The sequence below is a fragment of the Colius striatus genome, chromosome 8, assembly GCF_028858725.1.
Source record: "Colius striatus isolate bColStr4 chromosome 8, bColStr4.1.hap1, whole genome shotgun sequence".
Lineage (NCBI taxonomy): Eukaryota > Metazoa > Chordata > Aves > Coliiformes > Coliidae > Colius > Colius striatus.
In genome coordinates, this window is record NC_084766.1 from 22,883,830 (window position 1) to 22,906,286 (window position 22,457).

The window sequence follows — 22,457 nt, forward strand, 5'->3', positions numbered from 1 at the left end:
AGTAATATAAATATTCTTTTACAAAGTAATGTGAAATTCAACAGGATCTTAACTTGTTTAGTCTTCTTGTTATTTATTGCTTCTAGGGGCAAGAAGATTGGACATGATATAGATTTTTTGATCACCAATCCAGGATCAAGAGAAGATGATGAACTCCTGCATAAAGTTGTTGACTTGTGGAAAAAGCAGGTAGGAACTAAATAACATTTGGCCAAAAAAAGACATATTCTGACAGGACTGACTTAAGCCTAGGTAGTACTTAAAGCATGTCAACTCCTTTTTACAGATAACTGCAATATTTTGAAACGGGATATTGCTCTATTTGATTATTAATCATGATGATATAAGTGCATCCTTCAGCTCTGAATGCTAAAGTTGAAGGTTGTATCAGAAGTACTCTGACACATTCTGTTATATTTTACCCTGATAATACGTACTAGTCAGAGTTAAGAAATCAAGAGAGATGGAAATTTGAGTGACACAGCAAAACTATTTTTATACTTTAAAACAAAATTGTATTTGCTTATTTTCTCCTTGAGATAGGAGTATGTACTTCCAAGGGGAACTACTTCAAGAAGCTCCAGCTTTAAACATAGCAGATTTGGATGACCTCATGGTGAGAGATGAGCAACTCAGCTTAGGTACCAAAACACTGTAATTCTGACTTCCTTTCAGCCCACAGGTTAGCATTTTGCCTGGCTTCTGTTGAAATATTGTCAAAATAGACATGATCTTCCATGATGTTTGGGTTTGGAAGAATGCACACATTTCACAGAATGATTGTTCGTCTGAGTGTGTGGGTTTTTTTCTATTGAGCTTTCTTTAGTTTCAAGCAACTTTAAAGTTAGAGGAATCTGAATCATAATAGGTGCAGATACCTCAAAATATTCCTGGATCAGAAATACAGTGTTTTGCGAATTATAAGCTTTGTTTTTTTCTACTTTTCTAATCAGCTAAGATACTTTTCAACATTTACTACCTGTACTGTTCAAAGAAATTGAGTACATTTCAACCAGTAAAAGGCCAATATTCTGTCTGAGGTGAATCACCAAATGCCCCATTGCTAAATAAAGTCAGCTTTCAGTGCACATAGCCTGGAGAGAATGCTTTTGAATTAATTTTTTAATTATATACTTTAATTAATGTATAATGCATTAACATGGGAAAGACATTAAAAGCATTCAGCCGGATAAAAGCTTATCTGACTATATAAACTTGCCTATTTCAAAGTGGTCAAAGCATTTCAACTGGCTTCAATGTAAGGCTTCAGACTTATTTTCCTGGAAAATACAACCTTAACCGAATACCTCTTTCTTCAGTTGACTTTTGGTCTTTAAAATGTTAACAGATAATTATTAATAATTTCTTAGACTTCTGTGACTTCCCCCTTAATTCTGTATGGAAAATGTATGTGTCGAAGCATGTTGCTAGCAGGTATAATTTATTATACTCTGATGAAGAGCAATGAAGCTGTGATAATTACTGAATGCTGAGGAGCTACTCTATTTTTTTATTTTTATTATTTATGTAAAGTTTCTTTCTCAGTCTTTCTACTCCCTTTGTTCTGACAAAAGTTACATTTCTTCTTGGAAGCTGTCCTTTTACCATCTTAAGCAGGATTGAACCTCTAAGATGCCATGTCTGGGTCCTCTGGAAATCACATTTATTACCACACAGCAGAAAGGAAAAATATGAAGCTAGAGCCTACTCCAAGTGCAGCTTTCATTCTTTCTCTCATTTCATCACACTCCACTTAAATTAATAAGAGCAATGGCTGTGATCTGAGAGGTCTGGCAACAGCTGAAGCTTTCCCGTCACTAGGAGCTGCTTTCATTAAATGAAACTGAAGGGAAAAAAGAAATTGTTCTTGCTATATTCTTTTTTTTTTTTAAAAGGATAAAATTTGTCAGAAGTGAGTACAGGAAGAGTATGGGAGGTCAAGGATGGGCAAAGGTTTGATAAGAAGTTTAGGATTCCTCTAGGAATCACAGCATAAAAAAACTGTTGGAAGAGTGGCCATAGAAACCAAACCTGGACAAGCTAGGGATTGTTTAAAACTATGGACAAATATTTTCTGTGTTCTCTTTATCCTTTGGAATTTTTATGGCTTATACTACTAGCTATACTGCCTCTCTACTGTGGCAGTTGTAATATACAAGTTTTTACTGGCGCTAAAAAACAGAACAGCTGCCAGCAAAACAAAAATGCAAAAAAAAAGAGAGAAATTATACTCCCTTTGCCTTTTTATTACCTTTGATTTGTAAGGGACAAGGAAACATAAAAATCCACCAAACCTAAGATTCTCTTATACTTTTTGACAGTACACCTGTCATTTGTTTCACAGCTTTCTACTTTTGTGCTACTACTTCAAAGCCCAAATTCATCAAAGAACATCACTGAGGTCATGACGTTGACTTCCTTTCAGCAGCTCTCAGTGAAGGATTCTACAATGTGTAACTTCTAAACTGTGGACCTCAGCCTTATTTAAACAGTTTTAAAGGGCCCTTTTCTTAGCTGAAATGTTTTAATGTAACAAGCTGTTATTTAAACAAGCTGTTTAAAACTAAGTGGTTAAATCAACACCATCACACTCTTTGATGCAGCATCACCAGGGATAAATGGGCTGAAGAACAGAGAACACAAAGTCTCCATTGAGCTTCAAAGTAGACTGACAAATGGAAAAGCTGCAATACAGCACACAGGTTATGGTTTTGTTGGTTCTAAAAAGTTTCATAAAGAAAGTAAGAATTTTTTCAGTGGTATCGAGTTTGAATTCCATGGACAAACAGGCTGAGCCATCTGTGTCAATGCAGCTTCGTTCAAATATTGTGTACAGTTATTTTATTTTTTTTGCCAAAAATCTGTATAGTTATATTTAGCACTCTTCCTGTTGTTACATATGTACTTTCAACAAAAGAAGAGATAGCATTACTACGATCATTCCTACACTCTTCATTTTTGGCCTTTATATCTGTGAAAGTATAATATTGCAGTTTTATTTGATTTTTAGGAAAACGACTAATGTAGATGCCTGCCTGTGCTTCCTTATTTTAGACTGTATTATTCACCCTTGCTGAGGTGAATAGGTCAGGAAGGGGAAAGTTTGATGTCCTGTTAAGGTGGATAGTGAGAAGCAAGTGACTGGTCTCACTTTTTCAGTGCTGGAAACAGTTTATTCTAAAGAAGGTTCATAAAACAGGAGCACATTCACTACTGAGTGACAGATGGATTTTAGCAGCAACAAAACCTATTTCTAAGACTAGATACAGAAATGGTTAAGAGGTCAGAACAAAGAGCTTATTTTTCTCAGATGAATGCACTGTCCGTAAGGATGCAGAGCTCTTTTGTGAAAACAAATTGTCTCACCTTTTGACTCAATGTGTTGTGAATTTTTTGTTGCATTCTGGCTCAGCTTCAGTAGGAGCTGAGGACATGTTTACCTAAAATAGACTATTTCATGAGGTGGTTAGAGCACTGGACATGAGAGAACTTGGCTTAAATTCCTTTAGGCAGAGGATGGAGCTGAATAAGATTTTCCTGATTGTTAGGTTGTGTAAAGTAGGCAGAAGTGTTTCATTTACTGCTAAGTTTTAAGTGAAAATCCAGGAAGCAGTGACATTTCTTATGACATCTGATGTTTCTGGTGTGTATTGTATATCTGTATGTGGGTATGAATATATAGGTCTCTAGGTATCTTTCTGTCTCTCTGTCTCCCAGATTTTCTTGCTCACCAGTGCAAATGGTCATTGCATAGAGACACATCTTCATTCCTGGACTCTAGTGCTGGTTGGTTCATTGCTGTCAAAACCAGGCTGTTCAGCACACGCTCAGAATTAAACCATTCTGACAGACAAAGACTCTCAAGATGATAAAGGGACCAAGGTAGCTGTGTAGTTATGCAGCAGCTGCAGTTTTGTGTGCTGATCAAGGTTTTGATAACCATTTGCAAATAACTTCTCTTCCTAACAGAGCTGACTGCTCCCAGGAGCCAATTCCTTGAGCTGTTCAACGGCATAGTATTCAGTCTCGTAGAGATCTTTCTGAATGAACGCATCTGCATCCTATTTTACATTAGCTATAGGTATTTCACTGAAAAAATAAATCCAGTTTCACTATATTAAACTGTCTTAGAAGAAAATTAAGAGAAAAAAAGATATATACATTTCAGAAGAACATACTGGACTACATTTTTAAGTGGTATAAAACAGTCCTACTTAGCTTTAACATAATTAAGCCAGCTACCAACAACAATTATGAATAATATCGGCTTTTAGCATTTAAAATAGGATGAGATTTCATTTAATTGAAAATTACAAAGAAAGTAAATGACTATATTTGATTGAATTTGCAGCTATTGTTTACATATTTTTCTAAAAATCTGCGCATTTCCTCAGTTTAATCATGAGTTAACTCCAATAACAGTGTTATTGATGTGCTAATGCTCAGTCTATTTAAGTAAACATCCTTGATCATTCTAAAAAGGGAATTTTTTTGTGGGTATTACTATAACTGTCCTGGAAAAGTACATTTGGTTTTGGTGGTGTAAATTTGAGAAACTAAAATGCCCACATTTTGAACCTTGATTGTGTGAACAAGGTCTATGGCACTGCACGGTGTATAGATCAAGCTGAAATTTGCAAAGAACCGCAGATTTCCTGACAGAGTAAAGAGAAGGTTGCATTTTTGCAGCTAGTGGTAGCCAGAGCTTCATACAATCTTCATAGCTGACTACCACTTCAGCTAGTACTTTTTCAAAATGTACAGAAGTGCCTTTTTGTCTTTAGTTTATAGCTGATGGTGATGTAAAGTGCCTAATGTAATTAAATTATCCTGATAGATATGACCTAGTCTTTGACTCCAATTTAAAGGTGATATCCTGACTTTGAATCAGATTTCAAATGCTTGTTGAACCCAGCACTTGTGTAATTACTGCCTAATTGTATTTCTTTTAAGTGAAGTGGATATTTATAGTGGTCTACATCTTCTCATGCTCTTCCTATTAGCTTTAGAAATTGTCCAGTCAGCAAACTAGAAAAAAACACTAAAGAATGACTCAGAGAGTACTCCTAAAATATTTTCTAGTCATGCTTACTATCTGTGGCCAGCTGAAAATATTTGAAATGTATTCAAATAGAAGACATGGTTTAGCAAGGGAAAACAGCAGGAGGAAGGCTCCAATAACGATTTGTTGTAACTTCTTTGTGTTACATCTCAGAGCCACCAGTGACTACTCCCTTGAAGCTCCTAAATATGGAAACAGAATGAGAAAAAACACTGGTTTAACAAGTAAAATTTGTATAGAGCCCCTGAGAGATCTCAAAGAGAGGATCTTGAGTAGATATCCAGCATGACTTTAGGTAAAGAGAATTTCTTCATTTTCAATGTGAGCAATACAGCAAAGACTGACATGTCGAGTTTACCCTGTTTTCATTGACAGCTATATTTTCCTGTAATGCGCAGCAAGCTGGAAAAATATACTCTGAAAATTAATATGACATGGAAGAGATTGTCTATAAAATGATAACACAGGATAAAACATTGATGAAGCAGAGAAAAGACAAAAATTAACATTGTAAAAGACCTGCACATTCTATGTCAAAACTGTTTTATCTATTACAGACACCCAGGTAATACACAATCATATCTCCAGAAGAGCTTACAGGATAAAAATCCAAGTGGGGAGTACTGGTGGCCATGTGTGACTGTCTCCTGAGCATGCCCTAGGTGCTCATCTGCTTGTGCACGAAGAGAGAAGGCACTGCAGACTGTGATATGTTGCTGGATTTGTCAAGCAATCAGAAACAAAATTCCTACTAAGACTTCCCACCTAAAGCACGAATTCCATTCCTTCTGCAGACAATCTAAAGAAAGGCCTTGATTCTGCATTTCTTGCATCAAATGTGAGGAAATTTCAACTTCGTGTGAACAAAGCAGACACAAACACTGTTACAGGCTGTGTAGATGTGCAAAACTGGTGATCTGAGCACACTGACTACAAACAGCATACAGGTACTAGAAATGTAGGTACTTGGAACTACAAAATAAGACTTAATAAAAACTTAATGTAGTTAGGATTCTGTCTAGGGAAATAAATTATTTAGATTTGTTCTGGGATATGCTATCTAATGCCCCAAATCTGAAACAGCAAAGAGGAAAATGAAGCAAAAGATGTAAAAGCACTGATGAAGTAGCTAGAATGGTTTTTTTTTAAAGAGAATGTGAAGAATGTCAGTACTCAATAAAAACTTGAAGTAAACAATTAATTGTCAATGATCAATGAGATTAAAAGCATTCTTAGCATAAAAAGCAACAAAATTAACCTGAAGGCAGGTATAGTTTTGTCAAAAAAGTGAGATAATAATCAGTTCTGTGTTAATATTCAACAGCTGTTTTGAGTTAATATTTGGAAATAGCAAACATCAGTGGGGTAAAATTAAGAAAAAAAATAGTATTTTAAAGATGGATATGAGAGAGTACCTGCTAAAATTAAGCATTTCCAAATCATCATACTCAGAAACTAGTATATGAGCTTCATAAGGAGTTTATAAATTAGTTTATAATAGATCTTCAAAATCATGAAAAATTCCAAAAAAGCAGATGAATGTCAATGCAAGTCAAATAAAAATAAAAAATGGTTGGCCCGGTGACCTATAAAACAACCTGTGACTGATTTCCAGTAAAATAACGGAATCATTAATTTGGAACTACCATCAACAAAAACCTAGAGGGAATTCAGGGGGAATCAACATTTACTAAGGGGAAATTCTATTTGACCAGTCTGATAGTCTTTAAGAGGGCATAACTGGCTGACTAAATGAGGGGAGAGCAGCTGATGTCATCTGCCTTGACTTCAGCAAGGCCTTTGACACTGTCTCCCATTACATCCTTCTAGAAAAGATCAGGAAGTGTGGGTTGTTTGAGTGGACGGTGAAGTAGGTCAAGATTGGCTGAATAACAGAGCTCAGAGAGTGGTGATCAGTGGCATGGAATTGAGTCGGAGACCTGTGGCCAGTGGAGTTCCACAGGAATCGGTTCTGGGGCCAGTCTTGTTAAACATCATCAATGACCTGGATGAAGGGACAGAGTGTACCCTCAGCAAGTTTGCTGATCACACCAAACTGGGAGGACTGGCTGATTCCCCTGAAGGCTGTGCTGCCATTCAGCAGGATCTCTACCAGCTTGAGAGTTGGGCAGAGAGGAACCTCATGAGGTTCTACAAGGACAAGTGCAGAGTCCTGCATCTGGGAAGGAACAAACACCTCCATCAGTACTGGCTGGGGATCGACCTGCTGGAGAGCAGCTCTGCAGAGAAAGACCTGGAAGTGCTGATTGATAATAAACTAAATATGAGCCAGTAATGTGCCCTCGTGGCCAAGAAGGCCAATGGCATCCTGGGATGCATCAGGAGGAATGTGTCCAGAGGGTCGAGGAGGTTCTCCTCTCCTTCTACTCTGGCCTGGTGAGGCCTCAACTGAAGTTGTGTGTCCAGTTCTGGGCTCCTCAGCTCAAGAGGGACAGAGAACTTCTGGAGAGAGTCCAGGGCAGGGCCACCAAGATGATCAGGGGACTGGAACATCTTCCTTATGAGGAAAGGCTGTGGGAACTGGGGCTGTTTAGTCTGGAGAAAAGGAGACTGTGGGGTGATCTTTTTTAATATTTACAATTATCTAAAGGGTGGATGTCAGGAGGCTGGGACATCCCTTTTTTCGATGGTATCTAGTGACATGAAAAGGGGTAATGGGAAGAAACTGGAACACCAAAAGTTATTTCCATTTAAACATAAGGAAAAACTATTCTATTGTGTGAGTGAAGGAGTCCTGGCACAGGCTGCCCAGGGAGAGTATGGAGTCTCCTTCCTTGGAGGTCTTCAAGACCTGCCTGGACGTGTTCTGATGCGCCCTAATCTAGGTAGACTTGTTTTAGCAGGGGAGTTGGACTAGATGATCTCTAAAGGTCCCTTCCAGCCCCTACCATTCTACGATTCTGTGGTTCTATGATCTATCAATGTTTGTTCATGGAAATAATATCTTAATGTTTTTGGTATGCTTTTTTTGGGTTTTTGGGATAAAACCGCTTCTATAAACACTCCATTCAATGTTGCAATTAAAAAAACCCCAAATAACCACAAAGCAAATGGGATTCTTTACCGTATAGTAAGGGACATGTTACCTAAAAATCAGGACACATTCTTCACCATGCATTTTATGGTGAGACTGGTGTAAGAATTCCTAATCCAGAGGAAGGAGAATGTGTAAATATTTGAGGGACTTCAAAAGAGAGACAAAAAATTGCTCCAAGAACCTAAAGAAATCCTGATGACAGAAATTTTAAGAATCTGAGTCTATTCATTTCTATCCTGGTTTAGGCCCATCAAGGGACAAAAGAGCACAATTAGACTCAAATACCAAAGACCTGAGAATTGCCAAAGGGCAGGGAGCACTTAATTGCCACTTATGGTCCAGGACTAAACAGACCAGGCTACTGGGCTTGGGGACAAAACCAGAAAATAATTTAATCATAGAATCGTAGGGGTTGGAAGGGACCTTTAGAGATCATCTAGTCCAACCCCCAACCATCTGGTCCAACCCCCAATCCACCAACAACTAAAACATAACCATAAAACCCCAAAACATAACCAATATAAAACAACACAGAGTGGTACAATGATGAAGAGCACAACCAGCCCTTTAAGACCACCTTCTCCCCACTCCTCCCCTCTTCCCAGGGTCAGAGCCCTGATCCTGGTGTATTTATTTCCTCCCTCCCTGAAAGCCTCAGGGGGACAGGGAATGGGGTTTTCAGTCAGTCTATTTCTGATAGCTTGTGCCGTTTGCCTTTCCTCAGGGCAGGTGGGCTCCACACCAGTCCTCCCTGCTCCTCTGTAGGGTACCTCACACACATGGCAGCCCTGCATGGGCAGTACCAATGTGCGTTCCTCCCAAAGGCTGCAGCTCCTCTCTGCCTCTCCTGTGAGTCTGCTCTGTGGCGCGCAGGCTCTCCAGCACAGCCATGGCCGCCTCCTCACATGGTCTCTTGCCTGTCTGGTCACAGTCACCTGGAGCTGCTGGTGGCTCTTAGTCCTGTCATTGCCCTCCACAGGTTACAGGGGTACAGCCTGTGTTCTTGTCACAGGTTGCAGAGGGGTCTCTGGTCTGGTGTTCTTCCTTCCTTCCTCTTTCTCTGACTGTGGGGTCTGCATGATCACCTCCATCTTGTACCACTCTTACACTTTCTCCCAAGCACTTTAAATTCCTGTCCTTAAATAGTTATTGTAGAGGCACCAGACTGGCCAGTTGAACACCTAATAGACTATGAAGTGAGTTATGCACAATTGTTGCTAACCCATTCCAAAGGCAAATCTCAGAAGTCCCAACTTTTTGTGAGATCAAGAGCTCAGAGGAGGCAGACACAGTGGTTTCCTATATTTTGTGAATCTATAAAAGCTAAATTAAGACTGAGCATACTGGGACTTAGACACACATCTAAGTGTTTTCATCATGTGGAACCACTCTCAGAGAGTGAAATCTTTTTGCCAGTTGAGTCCTCCTGCTAGAGATGGCATGGTGACACTGAGCCTTGTTATATCTCCATTTTTATTCTGAAGACTCCAGGATGATTGAAAGAAGTAATATGATGGACAGTATCTGCTTTATTTCTTTGTTATTGTGCATATGACTTTTGTATGCTTTAAGAAGGATGTGCTGGGCAGCAGAGGGATGTGTTCCTTGTCTTGTCCCAGATGCTGTGTTTTGGATGATGAGAGGTTTTCTGGCTGTTAAGGGAATAGTGTACTTTATCTGAGGGCAGCTGAAAATGCAGAGGTCTAAGAAGCTTTGGGAGTGCACGGTAAGTCTGAGATGCCTAGGAAATCAGTAACCTTGGAAGCTGCCTGGAAATGCAAAGAAAAGGCACAAATACAGCCTTGGAAATGACAGAAAGATGCTTTCCCTAAAGGCCTAGAGGATATAGCGCAGAGTTTACTGCAGCCCTGGGAGCCATGAAAAGGCTACTGGCTACTAGCCTTTTCTACAGTGCTGAATTAGAAGCAATTAATTTACAATGCTCTATTACTTCTATTTTTCTTACTCTGAATTTTTATTGTAAAAGGAAAATCTTGTTTATTCTTTAATAAAATTTGATTCTTGAGGATCAAAAATTTTTGTTGCATTCCCTTCAAACAAAAGGCAAAGCCAGGGCCATTCCACATCTCTGGAGACTGCAGACCTTGTCATAAGGAAATCTCACACAGCAGGCACTTTCCAAATACTCTGTTTGGAATTTGTCAGCAAGACTGTGCTCTGGACTAATTGTTTTTTCTAGATGTCTGCCATGTGGGAAAGCATCAATCCCTGTATACAAATGTCTGTTGAGATCAACTACAAAAAGCTTAGAGGTAAACGACAGAGTGGAAGAATTGCAAATGTTATCTCCTTAGTACAGGGCAGGATGTTGCCACTATTAGATAACTACCACAGCAGATTTCTCTCAAAGGATCTGGTAATAGTTTTCCAAAATTTACAGCTGTTTCTCTTCTCTGTTTAGCCCAGATTTGACCTGACACAGTTCTGTGTTTCCTCAAACTGCATTTTACATGAATTTTTTAAAACAACAGTTTATAAACTTAGGAGTTACAGTAAAACCAGTCCAGCAATTCAATGTCTTCTCTTTAGGGCTTACTCCTATATTGTGATATGATTGAATCAACATTTCTAAAAGAACAGCTACCAAGCAGACAAGTTGATGCCATGGATCATTTTCAGAAGTGTTTTGCAATTTTAAAATTATATCAACCAAGAGCAGACAACAGCAGTTGCAACACATCAAAACACTTTGATCTGGCAGAAGTCAAAGACTGGAAGGCAATCCGTGTAGATCTGGTCATAACCCCCTTTGAGCAATATGCATATGCTCTCTTGGGCTGGACAGGCTCCAGGGTAAGTAACCACACCAGTCTATCTTTTCTTAACATTGCTAATCTATTTTTTCTATTGCAGGATATTCAGGGTTCATGGATTTAAAAAAAATGTTCCTTCTCTCCACTTGTCACATTTCATGCTGTCATCAACCTCTGACCGTAGGTTGGAACTGATGAACTCACCACTGACATTTATGGATGTCTCTCTAGAGTAGTTAACGTTTGTTTTCCTTGAAGCTTAATGTTTAGGTTCATGGCCTGGAGAGCTAGATTTTCAGTCACTTGTGTTCTCTTTTTTATCATGCTAGTGTTAAGAAGCAATTTAAATGGTTACTGAGTAGAGATATATTTTGGAAAATGTCACAGAATTTTACAGGAAATTAAACACTTGAGGAAGAGATGTTCTGAATTGGAACCTAATTTGTTTTATACGAAATTGAAAAAAAATTGATATCTTTCTTTTTGGCTTAGATAAAATGGCTTATTTCAGTTGTAATTTGAATGTTTTAAATTTTAAAAAATTGGAAAATGTTAATATTTGCACACTGGTTTTGGACTAGAATAAAATCTTGTTTGATTTATATTTAATAAGAAAACTTGATGTGTAGCTACTTTCACAGTACACTGTAGTAGTGGCTATAATGTAAAACAGTACAGTATTTCAAAATAAAAAAAAACTACTAACTAAATGCAAACTCAAATGATTTCTTTCTCTCCAGAGAGAATTATTTTTTAATCTGTTCTACATGCTCACCTTCTGAGGTTATTTTTCTTAGGGAGTGATTACGTGTTATAATGGAGAGCTCCTGAGCCTGCTCTGAATGGTCTTTTTGATGTGCTAGAAGCAGTACATGTGCATTGCCACTCTATTCTACTCAAGTTAATTGAAAGCAGGATGTTTTAAAACAGAAAAAATGTTTCGATTGGTATGCTCTCCCACTGAGATGATGAGTTACTTCAGTAACTTCTCTTTTTTGAGATAATAAAATATATTTATTTGTACTTTGGATTAAGTTCTGCAAACTTCAGTGCCCTAACTTCAGTGCCCTAATCCCGGTAGAGTTTGGCTACTTAAAAGCCCTTCTTCCAACTTTGTAGGTGGATTTCTACACTGAAAATGCACGCTGTGAGGCCCTTTTGTTGAGTAGGCAATGATTCTTTCTCTGCCTCATTCAGCTCCAATTATCTGTTGAGATAATTCACCTACAGAATGTGTGAGCCCATCGTAGGCTATACATAAACATATTTTCTCATATAGTGCCCAGCTATTCTCAGACTAATCAACTGAAATGATGAATCATTGCCTATCAGAACATTATCCTTTCAGATTATTCATTTTTCCAGCCTGTTGTCTTTTAATATATGTAATTTTAACATGTTTATTTATTATGTGGTTTGATGCTAGAGATCTTATACAAAGAATAACAGTTTTTACTTGTCAGAATTGCTCATATTTGCAATACCTTTTACAGCAGTTTGGACGTGATTTGCGGAGGTTTGCTAATCATGAGAGGAAGATGATATTGGATAACCATGCCCTATATGACAGAAGGAAGGTACTGAGTTGTCATGTTTTTATTTCCCGGTGTGCATTTTCAGTTTCTGTTTGATATTCAAATATATATAATATTTTGGCTTGATTTTCTATCCATTGTGTGATATAACAATTTAGTTTCATTGACAGTCTAATTAAATTTGAACAACTGAATCCATAAATATTTTTTGGCATGGCTAAAGTAATTTCTGAAATTTAACAAGAAACACACATTAGATAGTGATGTTTGGAAGGAAATGTGCAACCTTCAGAAAACTGAGAACTTACCTGCAAGTATTTTTAAAAAGCATTTTAATGTTCTGTTTCAGAATGAAGAGTCAGTTCTGTGTCACAGGCACAAACTCAACAGAGATTGTGCTGACATTTTGAAGGGGGAAAGGACATTGAGTAGTGAAGGCCTAACTAGAAGGCCTAAGAAAGTTTTTGTAGGGTGTTATACTAGGATGAGATCAGGGATCAGCCTATTTTTAAAAACAATCCGTTCAGAGGTCTATATGGAATTCTGTTCAGACAGGCTTGGTAGTAATTTGTAGTATTTCAGGTCTAAATGTTTTTGACTGTTGTTATACTGATCTCTGCATTTATCTGGCTTAATATCTCTATTTGTATTAGGGCATTTTAATAATAAGCAAAAATCAATATTGAAGATGTTTATTGATGTCATTATAGGGAAAGGCAGAAGTACTATTTCAAGGTTTTATAATAATTTTACCTATACATTCTTTGTAGAATGGAGGCTGCTTGTAGCATATCTGCTTACATGCAACACTTTTTTTTGTAAGGCACAGCAATGATGTAAGCCCTTGCTCCAATTCAGCTATCTCCATATGTGCTTGTCAGGCTCAGATGCTATTAGCATCCTCAGTTCACATAGAAACACAGGGAAATGATCAGACTAATGATCCATTTAGTCAAATATCCTGCCTCCAATGATTTTCAATATTAAATGCTTTAGAAGAAAATGTAAAATCACATAATAGACAAAAATGCTAACAAGTGTCTAAGGGAGGAAATTCAGGGATGTCAGTGTCTTCCTACCTGTCTTTTACATTTTCAAAGCATTCAAAATATAAACTCTTTGCCTTAACATAATATACTGAACCTGCAAGTTAATGTGTACTCTGTTAAATAGCTTTTGGGTGTAACAGACAACTGCATTATGGAAATACAAAGAATTTAAGAAATGCCAGTGTTTTTTTTTTGTGTGCAGTAAAATTTGCCTGCCTGATATACAAGTATCATTATATCAGTTGCTTTTACCCAGAACCCTGAGGCATTCAGTGATGCAAAATGGACACTGTTCATTCATGAACAACATCAATCAGTATTATTCTTTTCTTTATTGTGTTTTGGCTTTATATCTCATGTACCATTCAAATCCTTCTGGGAAAAGAAATGTAAGTTTCCATGTATATTTCAGTGGACTAGGCAGAATGTTTCACAGATAAATGATGAGTTTATCTTCACAGCACCCTCTGGGAAGAAAGATGTTCTTGTCTTCCCAAATTTTCAAGTAAAGAACTGAGGCAGAGAAAGATTTAAGGCCCTAAAAGTTCATTGCTTTGAAAGGTCCCCTGTATGCAGTGTCTGGCTTGATTTTTTTTGTGTTGAGTATCTGCCTCGGGACTTTGAAAAATACATAGAAATGTGTATGTCCATGATATGTTCGCCAAAGCCATCAGCTGGAGCTCTAACAGAACCTCTAGACTTTCTGCATGACTGAGTTTCAACTTCTTTCTTTTCAATTTCTGAGTTTCAATTTCTTCATTGTACTGTCCAAACCCAAAGAAACAAAGTTATTGAGAGGACTAAGAAGGCTTACAAAATTTTCCTTATAAGAATATAATGCAGGAATTCTATGTCAAGGACAAGATAAAAAAAGAAAATCCAAACCTTCAAGGAGAATTTGAGCAGTGTTGAGCAAGAATTCCTTAACTTAGAACTTCCATATATCAAATAAAGGATGTGAATGGATCAATTGTCACTTCCAGGGGGATAATTCTACTCTTGAATGTCTGTCTATCATTATCCTCCCACAGTAATATCTCTCTTTCTCATTTAATTCCAGGGCCAACCAGTTTACCTCCTTTTTTCTTTTTTCCCTGTGAAACACAGATAAAATATAGATTTCAAAATAAGAAATCATGTGAATCTTTTGATAAAACAGAACATTGTTCTTGTTTCTGCTACATTCTCAGAAATAGCTAAATTACATTAACTGAAAATTTCCACAAAGAAAGAAAGTTCAAAGGTAAATATGCCATATGAAAAATTTCAGACACAACAGCACTAAAGTTATAATCTACTTAAAAAAGGATATGATATCAAGTAGTGTCATTCTAACAAGAAACTTGGAGGCAGCTCTGCCCCCCCACCCTGTAATTTATAATCTAATATGTAGAATAATTTTTTTCATATTTTTAACTTTGCAATATTATATCTTGTTCTCATAAAGCATATTTTGAAAAAAAAGCCTTCCACACTGCCACCAAGCGTGTAATAAACTCAAGAATGTGAGTAATTCAGCAATGGGGTCTGTAACTGTGAAACTTGAAGTGATGACCCATGGTGAAAAAGATGTTTGCAGTGAGTTGAGTGGCTGCCAAAGTTGATAAATTTTCAGGGTCATCAAGTTAGTAAGCTTAGTAAGTGAATGAAAATACTTACCGAGTCTAGTGCTACTTAAGGCAACACACAACTAAACATGAAATTCTTAGGGTTTTTTACTTAATGGAATAATGAAGACCAGAGAACTCATCTCAATGACCTGGATGAGGGGACAGAGTGTACAAGTTCACTGATGACACCAAACTGGGAGAACTGGCTGATTGCCCAGAAGGCTGTGCTGTCATTCAGCAGGATCTTAACCGGCTTGAGAGTTGGGCAGAGAGGAACCTCAAGAGGTTCAACAAGGACAAGTGCAGAGTCCTACATCTGGGAAGGAACAACCCCACGCACCAGTACAGGCTGGGGATCGAACTGTTGAAGAGCAGCTCTGCAGAGAGAGACCTGGGAATCCTGATTGATAATAAACTAACCATGAGCCAGTAATGTGTCCTCGTGGACAAGAAGGCCAATGGCATCCTGAGATGCATCAAGAAGAGTGTGGCCAGCAGATCAAGGGAGGTTCTTCTCCCCCTCTACTCTGCCCTGGTGAGGCCTCATCTGGAGTCCTGTGTCTGGGAGGAGCCAATTCTGAGGAGCCAATTCTGGGCTCCTCAGCTCAAGAGGGACAGAGAACTTCTGGAGAGAGTCCAGTGTAGGGCCACAAAGATGATCAGGGGACTGGAACATCTTTCATATGAGGAAAGGCTGTGGGAACTGGGGCTGTTTAGTCTGGAGAAGAGGAGACTGAGGGGAGATCTCATTAATATTTACAGCTTTCTAAAGGGTGGGTGTCAGGAGGTTGGGACATCCCTTTTTTTTCTGTAGTAGCCAGCAACAGGACAAGGGGTAATGGGATGAAGGTGGAACACAAAAAGTTCCACTTAAATATAAGAAAAAACTATTTTACTGTTCAAATGAAGGAGTCCTGGCACAGGCTGCCCAGGGAGAGTGTGGAGTCTCCTTCCTTGGAGGTCTTCAAGACCCGCCTGGACATGTTCATATGCGACCTGATGTAGGTCAACCTGCTTCTGCAGGGGTGTTGGACTAAATGATCTCTAAAGGTCCCTTCCAACCCCTACTAGTCTATGATTCTATCTTTACTATAATTCTACTGGTTTTATTTAAAAAATATTTGACTGTGAGCATTAAAAACATGAGTATTTTATCTATGCCTTTTCTCAAATTTAGATTGGAATATGAATATATGTATTTCTTAAGGACAATTTTTTTCTATGTGGTTGGAAATTTTCCTTTCTCAAAGGAAAGCTTTCTCAAAGCTAAAAACAGTAGGTAAGCAGATATCCCTTGTACAAATGTCTCAAGATCCCGCAAAACAATTATAATTAAGGTTAATTAGGCACCACAGATGAAAACTGAATCACATCTTTACATATTTCTCTCCTTGTTTGCTGTAGAGAGTTTACCTGATGTCATTGTCTCAGTCCAGGCAGACAAACTTTCATGCATAAATCTGTAAAAGTCACTGGGGTATAATTCAGGAGCTGGGCCAAATCCTTTCCGCCTGCTTCATTCTTCTTCTCTTATTACTCTGTGCGTGTACAGCAAAATGAATAGAAAGGTCAGGTAGAGTAAAACTAATTCTCAGTCGTGATGAAGACCAAATCCTTTCTTTGAAAACACTTGCCTGTCATCCTTTAATATTTTGCTAACTGATATAAGAAGTTAATAAACCATAGTATAGAAAATAAACTTAGATTTTTTTATTCTTTTTTTTTTTTTTTGCTAGAGCATAACATTGCCTGTAAGAGAGGGTCTTTCATTAGAAAAGACAACAGATTCCTGGATTGGTCTGGACTCCAATATGTAATTTGGTGAACTTTGTTCTTCTATATTAATATTTATCAGCCCTTTGGCCCTGAAGCCTCCACTGTGGTCCGCTGCCTGAAATACATGTCAGAGAATTCCAGATTCCAGCATTCAAGGGGTTGCATCAGAAGAGAGTTCTGGTTAGTTTAATATATTTCCAAAGGGGTTCTGAAGGGAATAGGGAGCATTAACACAGCAGTTATGAATCAATTACATAGCTTTGCAGAGGGTAACAAAAGGAACAGATATTTCCTCCAGGGACTCATTACAAAGTTATTCTGTGAAATTATTCTTCAGCCTTATAATATTTTTTTATCATGTGAATGTTTTTCATATATTTGTGGGTTTTGGAAGACAGTGTGCAGCCATTGAACTAATGTGTTTTTTTCAGTTCTGTATATAAAAACCACATTTTGTAGATCTTCCTTTGATAGGAAAATTGCAAAGCCAAAAATTGAAAATTAACTAACAATGAGCCTCTTTTTCATAAAAGAAGAGTGAATGTCCAAATCAGTACTTGTATGTACCAACTTGAAGTATGAAGTTTCTGTGATTTCCATTAGCTGGACAGCAAACCTTCCAATGGTTTGCACACTTAGAGAATGAATGAGTTCATCTATCAGCCATCAGGAAATCAGATAAATCATACATTCCCCACGTCTTATTATTATTACTGTTGCATTGGTTACAAATGGCATACCACATTTATGAACTGTGCCAATAAAATTATTGCTGTAAAACTTTTCTGATTCATTAGTGAACAGGAGGCTCTCTAAGTAACTTAGAAGTGGTTTTCCAAAAAATAATTTCATTTTTCTACGTGAATCATAATTCAGGTCAGCTGAACAACAGGCTTTTCCTGAGAAAAATTAAGGTGTTTAAGCTAGAAATAATGGCATCACTGGCTGTTTTTACATCCTTTCATATTGGATTAGGGTCATTTGTCCCTTAACCCTTTATAACCCTATTTAAGAAAAAATTTTATGAAGAATTTTTGGTTACAACATGAATTGTGTCTAGACTTAATCAGGAGCTAATAAGAGTGTAAACACTGACCTCTTTTATGTATTTATGTGATGTTGCTATTAGTTCACTGTCTTGAACTGTGGCTTTTAGTGTGCATGTATATATACAGTTTGCCACATACTGAGATTTGAAAGACACATTTTTGCAATGACTAAAAGTTTGTGATGTATTAGGGCAGTTGTTAGTAAGTTTTGAAAATATTCTGATAGCTTTTTAACTAGGTATATTTGAGAGAGATCCAGTGGATGTGACTAAAGAAGATAAAGCTTTAATCCCTGTTTTACTTTTAAACATGTATCTTTAAGCTGAGGAACTCTCCTCTTCTTGCATGAGAATGCAATAAATGTGTCACTTTTGTTGTAATGTGTCATTGTTTTTAAAGTGGCTGTCAAACCACAGGTTTTCTATTCTTAAAGGAACAGTCATCCTTGAAGTATGAGAGCTTCTCCCCTTTACAATATCAGCAATCCTGGGATAAGATTCAGGAACCACAAAGGTTGTTGGTTGCTCCTTTACCAAACTCTGGTGCTGTTAACTAAAGTATCCTTGTCATGCAGAAGGGCACTACAGTGTCTGAATCGGGACTCTATGATAGTGGATTTTTCCACTTTTCACCAAGAGGGTGGGTAAGCCAATGTGGAATTACCGGTCTCTCATCAAATGGACTCAATTGTGTGTTTGTCTTCAATAAGAATTTTACTTAAGGAAAATAGAACATGAGATACAATGGTCCAGTCAGTGTATTAACTGTGCCATATTTAACTTTGGAGATTTCTCTGCTATAAATGTAACATTTTATTATCTGTCTGTGCTCTTCATGGCTTTACTTTGTCTCTATGATTAACCTCACTGAAGTCTCAATTTCTTTAATTTGATATCATGTGATCCAATTCTGTGGACTCCAATAGTTTTATAGACTCTAATGTTACTGCCTAGTTTCCCTTAGGTACTATCAATACGACTTCAAAATCCAGGAAATTGCTGTTAAAAAGGTGTTTATAACTTACTGGTATACAATGTCAGTTTGAGAAGTTACCTTCTTTATCCCAGTATTGAGAGGATCCAATAGGCCCTTAAGAATTACCTAGAGATCTCATCTGAAAGACAAAAGCTATGTCTTTCTGCTGAAATTAAAATGACCCATTTTTAAATACAGTTTAGATTCCAGACTGTGAGAACCATCAAGTTACAAACATTTCATCAAGAAAAGCTGTATTTTTAATGTGAGTTGATTTTGGTTTAACTTCTGTTATTCTGATACTTGTTGTCAGTTGGTCTTCTGCAGTGCTGCAAAATCTTTCTATTGCTTGTTATTCTTAAAATACCACAGAAACATAAATATATTGGATTCCTTTTTTTTTTTTTCACTGACTCTGTGTCCCTGGATGTTATCTGAGGTTGCAGCTTGCAGTTCATAAATACTAGATTGTTGTGATGCTATTATCTCTCATGGCTTATCCATTTGAAGATCCAAATCAGATACCCAATCTTTGTTATTAACAGCTGTAAATTTTCTGTAGTATGTTTGGTAGAAGCTCTCTCTGCTCCCTCTAGTTCGTTATGTCTAGTCATGAGATAGAAAAAGTCCTTTTTCACCTTCCAAAAATCTTGACACATGTGGTTGTTAAGACATGATGACTGTCACCGGTGTCTGAAGATAGTTGTCCCACAACTTCCATTCTTATTGAGGAAACACAGCCTAGATAACTATTAACATCTAAAGGAAAGGTTGAATGAGCAGACTGAAAAAAAAAATTGATGTTTTATCAGTTAGATTATCCAGGGTTGTGCACTGTCCAAGATCTGAACTTAGAAATGTCTTGAGTGTGCAGCCAAATCACTGAAATTCATGTGTCAATTTTTGCATGTGCTGCTGGTATTTTGGCTTAGCAGAAAAGACAATCAAGAGCCAGCTGTTAATGTTTGGAGGGCGTTAATATGCAGACTGGAAGTAGCATCTGGAGATGACCTACTCTATTTATGCCTTTTCTTACTCTGCTGTAAGTCTATTCTTGCCAAGTACAAGTCTTGTATCACTTTGTAATATGGCATCGTGTCAGCCTGGTAGACTGATGTGATTACAGTCAGCTAAAGAATCGTATTGGTTCAGAGATGTGACATCAGAGTACATATTCAAACAAATTTCAGGTTTTCATGTTCTCTGAACATTTTCTGATGAATTTTACTCCTGATTTGGCTTGTGAAAAGGCAACATGAGAAGGAATTTTGATATTTGATGTGAAGTGACAATTGCGTAAGGTGAAGAGAGCATACACACTGTTGTATTGTGGCTTGAGGAACGAGACTAGTCCATTATTAGCTATTATTAGATAGACTATTAGCTTGTAACTTGGGTTGCACTGTAGCCAAATTTTCTCTGTAGTTTTAAGCAGGTCATTTAACCTTTGATCTCACTTCCCAACAGTAAAACCTAGCTCCTGCAATGCAAAGGAACAAGAACATATTAGACTGTTTCAAATGTTCAAAGCTGAAATGGATCTTGGAGCTGTAAGCTCTGAACTTCGGTTCCATGTAGCTGGTCAAGCAAGTCACTGAGAAGATGGGCAAGAGCTCAAATAGGCTTAGATTTTTTAAAATGTTTGGTAAACTAGATTCCATTGGAATATTTTTTCAGAGCAGTATTTTGATATTTACATTTTTTTTGAACACCCAGGTTCATTGAGTAGGAAAATTCCAACAAAATAAAATTTAATGTTTTGCTGAATAGATCTGTTCACAAAGAAATGAAATAATTTTTTTTGTATGTGACTATGTATGTATTAAGTAGAAATAGTGTTCCATAGAACGGTCATTTCCTTGGGGAATCTTGGGAAGTTGCATTCCAGAGATTCTTAGCCCGCAAAATCTATATGATATTTCTCTATAGAGCTTGGTGTGATGATGCCCCAAAATTCTGTAAGTGCTTCTGAAAGAGCGGCTGTGCTATGTAAAGCCCAGCCTTACCACTTACACCATGGATAAATTTGAGATTTTAAATTCAGTATTTATCAACCTTTTTTACTATTTCTTCTTAACCAAACTCCCTTATTTGAATTAAATGAAAACTAATACCATTATCAAATACTTCAAACTCATATTGTTGGAAAATAAACTGCTACTTTTTTGTTTGTTTTTATATTTTGGTAACTACTTGGAAACTACTCCTCATAGTGACAGTAAAAAAGGATGCTTAAAACTTCTTCACTGTACTTCACATAGTTTCAGCTGTAGTGGGATTCTATGTTTCTCTTTCCTTTAATTCTAGATATCTTCACTATCGTTGATGCTATTTGCTGTTCAGCAGTTGCTCGGAAGCAAAGAACCTGGCAGAAGTCTGCTGTATTCAATGTCTGAGCTGTAGTTGTGTCCTACTTTGTAGAAGACTGTAGAAACCAGGAACTAGTTTCAACTGCTTCATGCCAGAAGTTCTGAATGATATATTTCCTTAAATTGTTTTCTTTAGAGCATATGAGTGAGCATGTGGGAGTCAGGCTGAGTGAAAGGTAGAATGGGCTAGATGCATTAAGCTGCTGCAGGTACATTTCTCTATTCCTGTTTAATGGTGGGAGATTTCTAAAGACAGCATGCAAATCTGCTTCACAGCTGGATCATGGCTAGATAGACATTGTCTCTTTCCTGAAGATTTATCATGCCATCAGCCAATGGATATCCTCAGGCTGGTTGTGGGATCTAAGGACTGAATTCGTCTTGTAGACTTAGACTTTTATATAAACCCATATATTTTATGCAATATTCCAGAAAATCCCTTTGAAGTCCAATTATTATTTTTTATGCAGTTCAAGGAAGAATGAGGTGATGAAAATAATTAGCATTGCTTCTTTTGTAAAAGAGTAGCTTGGGATCTTAGGGCATAATGGATTGATTAAATTATTAGCATATGAATGTTCTTGGACTGACATTGTAGGTTGTCGGTTTGTTTTGTTGGAGAAAGGTCACAAGCTCAGTGTTATTTTGGAGTGGCTGGAGTAGAAAGCAGTTATTAGTTTTATGTCTTATAAAAAATTAAGAAGAGAAACAGCTGCCTTAATGTTTTCTATTGTTAAAGAAATATTGGAAAAATATGATACTCTATGCAGAAGGCTGATTGATGACTGATGACAGTTTTGCATTTAAAACCATTATGTGAATTTAAATAGCATAAATGTTATTTCGTTGTTGAATAACAAGAGGGGTGGTTTATATAACTGCTCTGAATTGTACATTCACAAGATGCTCTGAAAACTTTGTAAAGGGAACCAGCTTTGCAAACCATTAAGTGCTGTGCAGTTACACTGAAAACAGGAAAAACCTATGCTCCCAAATTTTGTTTAAGAAAATATTTAGTTTTTCTTGGGAAACCAGTATAAGCATGAAAGATAAAATTTATCCTGGTGTTTCTTCCACACTGTGACGATCATGTGCATGCAGCAGACATCATCAGTGTTGCATAGTCTTTGATCAGTTGCCTACAGAATACATTCCTATTTAGGAAAAGCCTTACCTAACTTCAGGCAGGACTTGCCTGTC

General features: G+C 37.3%; 1 protein-coding gene across 1 annotated transcript in view; it reads left to right on the forward strand.

Moving 5' to 3' along the window:
- Positions 1-22,457, forward strand: part of DNTT (DNA nucleotidylexotransferase) — a 92,025-nt gene that overhangs the window by 56,153 nt on the left and 13,415 nt on the right. Inside the window, exons 8-10 of the mRNA XM_062001362.1 lie at positions 87-189; positions 10,671-10,934; positions 12,388-12,471. Coding sequence (XP_061857346.1) covers positions 87-189; positions 10,671-10,934; positions 12,388-12,471 — 451 coding nt within the window. The remainder of the gene's footprint in view (positions 1-86; positions 190-10,670; positions 10,935-12,387; positions 12,472-22,457) is intronic.